The sequence below is a fragment of the Coffea eugenioides genome, chromosome 11, assembly GCF_003713205.1.
Source record: "Coffea eugenioides isolate CCC68of chromosome 11, Ceug_1.0, whole genome shotgun sequence".
Lineage (NCBI taxonomy): Eukaryota > Viridiplantae > Streptophyta > Magnoliopsida > Gentianales > Rubiaceae > Coffea > Coffea eugenioides.
In genome coordinates this window covers 12,060,736-12,064,503 of record NC_040045.1, presented here as the reverse complement: position 1 = coordinate 12,064,503, position 3,768 = coordinate 12,060,736, and the positions used below count along the sequence as shown (strand labels likewise).

The 3,768-nt window shown below is 38.1% G+C and overlaps 1 protein-coding gene across 1 annotated transcript; it reads left to right on the top strand.

Annotated features, from left to right (window-relative positions):
• The first annotated feature begins 656 nt into the window (after positions 1-656).
• LOC113751965 lies at positions 657-2,680 on the top strand. The gene is made up of 7 exons (XM_027296107.1): positions 657-746; positions 967-1,086; positions 1,455-1,508; positions 1,551-1,735; positions 1,783-2,121; positions 2,206-2,294; positions 2,481-2,680. Exons 1-7 carry the CDS (start codon positions 657-659, stop codon positions 2,678-2,680), a joined length of 1,077 nt encoding a protein of 358 aa, XP_027151908.1.
• The last annotated feature ends 1,088 nt before the right edge of the window (positions 2,681-3,768 follow it).

Genomic DNA, 3,768 nt, shown 5'->3' with positions numbered 1-3,768 from the left:
CAATTAGTTAGACGCTTTTTAAGTACAATTCAAACAAAAATTGATGTTGATAAGGGCAATCTATCTATGAAATTCGATGGAGAAATTATTCATTTCAACATATTTGAGGTCATGAAGTATCCCTCTACTTCTAGTTCTAATTCGTTTGCTATGAGTGTCATTGATCTTGTGGTACAAGAAGTTTTTGAGATTAATAGTAGGGATGAGCTGGAAGTGGCTTTAACCAAACACCTTGAGTTATCAACAACTCATGGCCGGGAATTAGGCGATGAATTGTAAAATATGGTCGAGGCATTATAATCCTTAGTGACCACAACAACAAGGTATGGATTTGTACCTATTTTCCTGCCCGAATCTCACAAAAAATTATTACCCTCTGTTGTACAAGCATCGATTGCAGAATTGAAATCTTTACCAGACCATTTGAAGTATGCATACCTTGGTGACAATGAGACCCTCTCGGTGATCATCTCTGCCAAGTTGTCACCAACCCAAGAGGATAACTTGATTCGAGTTTTTAAAGATCATAAACAGGCGATAGGATGGACTATTGCAGATATTAAGGGGATCAGCCTGTCTGTATGTATGCACAGAATTAGGCTCGAAGAAGAAGCTAAACCATCCGACAAGTTCAAAGAAGGTTGAACCCGCTTATGATGGAGGTAGTGGAGAAAGAAATACTTAAATTGTTGGATGTAGGGATTATTTATGCCATATCAGATAGCCCATGGGTAAATCCAGTACAGGTAGTCCCGAAAAAGCGGCGATAATAGTAGAAGCTAATCAACAGGAAGAGTTGGTTCTAGTGCGAAAACCTACCGGGTGGCGGTAGTACATAGACTATCACAAGTTTAACGCCGTCACGAAAAAGGATCACTTTCCTCTCCCTTTTAGTGATCAAATGATTAAACGTTTAGCATGTAGAGTTTACTATTATTTTATGGATGGTTTCTTAGGTTACTCTAGATCGCAGTTGCACTAGAGGACGAGGAGAAAACCACCTTCACGTGCCTGTGTGAAACCTTCACATACAGACGAATGCCATTCAGGTTGTGTAACGTCCCTACTACATTCCAGAGATGTATGGTAAGTACCTTCTCTGAATATGTAGAGAAAATTATAGAGGTGTTTATGGATGACTTTAGTGTGTATGGTGATAGTTTCAATAATTATCTTGATAATTTGAAACTAATTTTAAGATGTATAGAAACTAATCTAGTGCTCAATTGAAAAAAAAATATCATTTTATAGTTGAGCAATGAATAGTTTTAGGACATGTAGTGTCATCCAGAGGTATAGAAGTTGATAAAGCTAAGATAGATATTGTTTCTGCTTTACCTTACCCCCTAAGTATGTGGGAAGTACACTCTTTTCTTGGACATGCAGGTTTCTATCGTAGGTTTATTAAAGACTTCTAAAAAATTGGAGCACCTCTATTCAGACTGTTGCAACAGGACATGACATTTGAGTTCAATGAAGATTGCAAGGAGGCATTCGATAAATTGAAGGTACTCTTGATTTCATCCTCAATTATTCAACCTCCGGATTAGAATCTTCCATTTGAGATCATGTGTGACGCCAGTGACCATGCAGTGGGAGCAGTGTTGGGACAGAGAGTAGGAAAAGTAGCCCATGACATCTACTATGCATCAAGGGTTTTGAATGGAGTTCAATTAAATTACTCCACCATAGAAAAGGAGCTTTTAGCAGTTGTCTTTGCTTTAGAGAAATTTGGGTCCTATTTATTAGGAGCTAAAGTCGTTGTATATTCTAATCATACAGCTCTGAGATACCTGATGACGAAAAAAATGCAAAACCAAGGCTAATAAGATGGATATTGCTCCTACAAGAATTCGACCTGGAGATCAGGGATAAAAGAGGATCGGAGAATTTGGTTGCTGACCATCTAAGTTGCATACCGATTGAAGAGGAGAATGTGCCATTGAGGGATACTTTCTTCGATGAACAATTATTTTTCCTAAATTCTAAATTGCCTTGGTATGCTGATTTAGTCAATTACCTAGTAACTAGCAAAATACCTGCAGGTTGGCCTAAAGCGAAGATAGACAAGCTTAGGAGTGATGCCAAATATTTCATATGGGATGACTTGTACCTATGGAAGTATTGTGTGGATCAAATAATGAGGTGTATAAGTGGAAATGAATTTCATTCGATTCTAACTTTTTGTTACTCTTTTGCTTATAGAGGTCTCTTTGAACTAAAAAGCACGACTCGTAGGGTGCTAGACGGCGGGTTCTATTGGCCTTCACTGTTTAAAAATGTCTACACATTCTGTAAGTCTTGTGAAAGATGTCAAAAACTAAGTAACATTTCCTGTAGAGATTAGATGTCTCAAACTCTTATGTTTTTAGTTCAATTTTTTGAGGTTTGAGGGATCACCTTTATGGGTCCTTTCCCTATGTCGTTTGACTTTCTTTATATAATATTGACCGTTGATTATGTTTCCAAATGGGTGGAAGTTAAAGCCACCCGTACTAACAATTCGAGAGTGGTCTCAGATTTTGTCAAGTCTAATATTTTTGTGCATTTTGGAATGTCAAGGGCCATTGTTAGTGACAGGGGGACACACTTCTGTAACAAAACGATAGTGGCACCATTCCGAAAGTATGGTGTCCTTTACAAGGTCTCTACGTCATATCACCCTCAGACAAATGGCTAAACAGAAGTTTTAAATAGAGAAATAAAGTTTATCTTGGAAAATATGGTGCAACCCGATAGGAAGGGTTGGAGTCATAGATTGGAAGACGTACTTTGAACCTATAAGACAGCGTATAAGACAGCTATAAGAATGTCCCCCTATAGATTGGTGTTTGGGAAGCCATGTCACCTGCCAGTGGAGTTTGAACACAAGGCGTTTTTGGCAGTAAAATAGTGCAACATGAATTTAGCAGAGGCGGGGGTTCATCAGAAGTTGGAATTACAGGAGTTAGAAGAAATCTGAAATGAAACTTATGAGAATGCGAACATCTATAAGGAGAAGAATGAACTTTTCATGATCAACAAATTTGCAGAAAGACCTTTAGCGTTTACCAGAAAGTTGTTCTCTACCAATCGAGACTTAAGTTATTTTCCGGTAAATTACGTTCTCGTTGGATTGGTCCCTTTATAGTTACTAATAATTTTCACTATGGTGCAGTAGAAATACAAAGCATTAAGACCGAGAAGAAATTTGTTGTCAATGGACACCGTCTTAAACCCTATTATGAAGGGTTGTTAGTGGAAGAGATAGAGATGCTACACCTGGAAGATCCATCTCACAAGTATTAAGGGCAATTAACAATGTCTAACCAAAGACGTTAAAGAAAGGCGTTTATTGGGAGAAAACACAATTTGTTTTAGTTGTTGTTAAATTCTATTATTTGTTTCAATATGTTTCTTTTGGATTTTTCATAATTATTTGGTTTAATTTTCTATTTTTGATGATTAGTAGACGTCCTCCAGACATGACGTGCCCATGTAAACAGGGCACATGATAATAAGCAATTCCCAAGTTCTTCATCAAAAGGGTTCCCACCCTTATAACGTGCCCGCGTCAACTCGCCTGGAGTGCTTTTTCTTCGATCTTGGAGCGGACTGACCGACATGACGTGCCCAAGTCAAAAGGCACGTGATAATATGCAATTCTCAAAATTTTCATAAGAAGGGTTCCTTCCCTCATGACGTGTCCGCGCCAACAAGGCACGTAGTAACTTTCAATTTAACGAATCTTCATTAGAAGGGTTCATATCATCATGATGTGCCCACGTC

Coding starts and splice junctions, on each gene's coding strand:
- LOC113751965 (XM_027296107.1), top strand. CDS start 657: ATGGAGGTAGTGGAGAAAGAAATACTTAAATTGTTGGATGTAGGGATT. Junction 1,736..1,782: donor TTTGCTTTAGAGAAATTTGG/GTCCTATTTATT, acceptor CTAATCATACAG/CTCTGAGATACCTGATGACG. Junction 2,295..2,480: donor TAAAAATGTCTACACATTCT/GTAAGTCTTGTG, acceptor AATGGGTGGAAG/TTAAAGCCACCCGTACTAAC.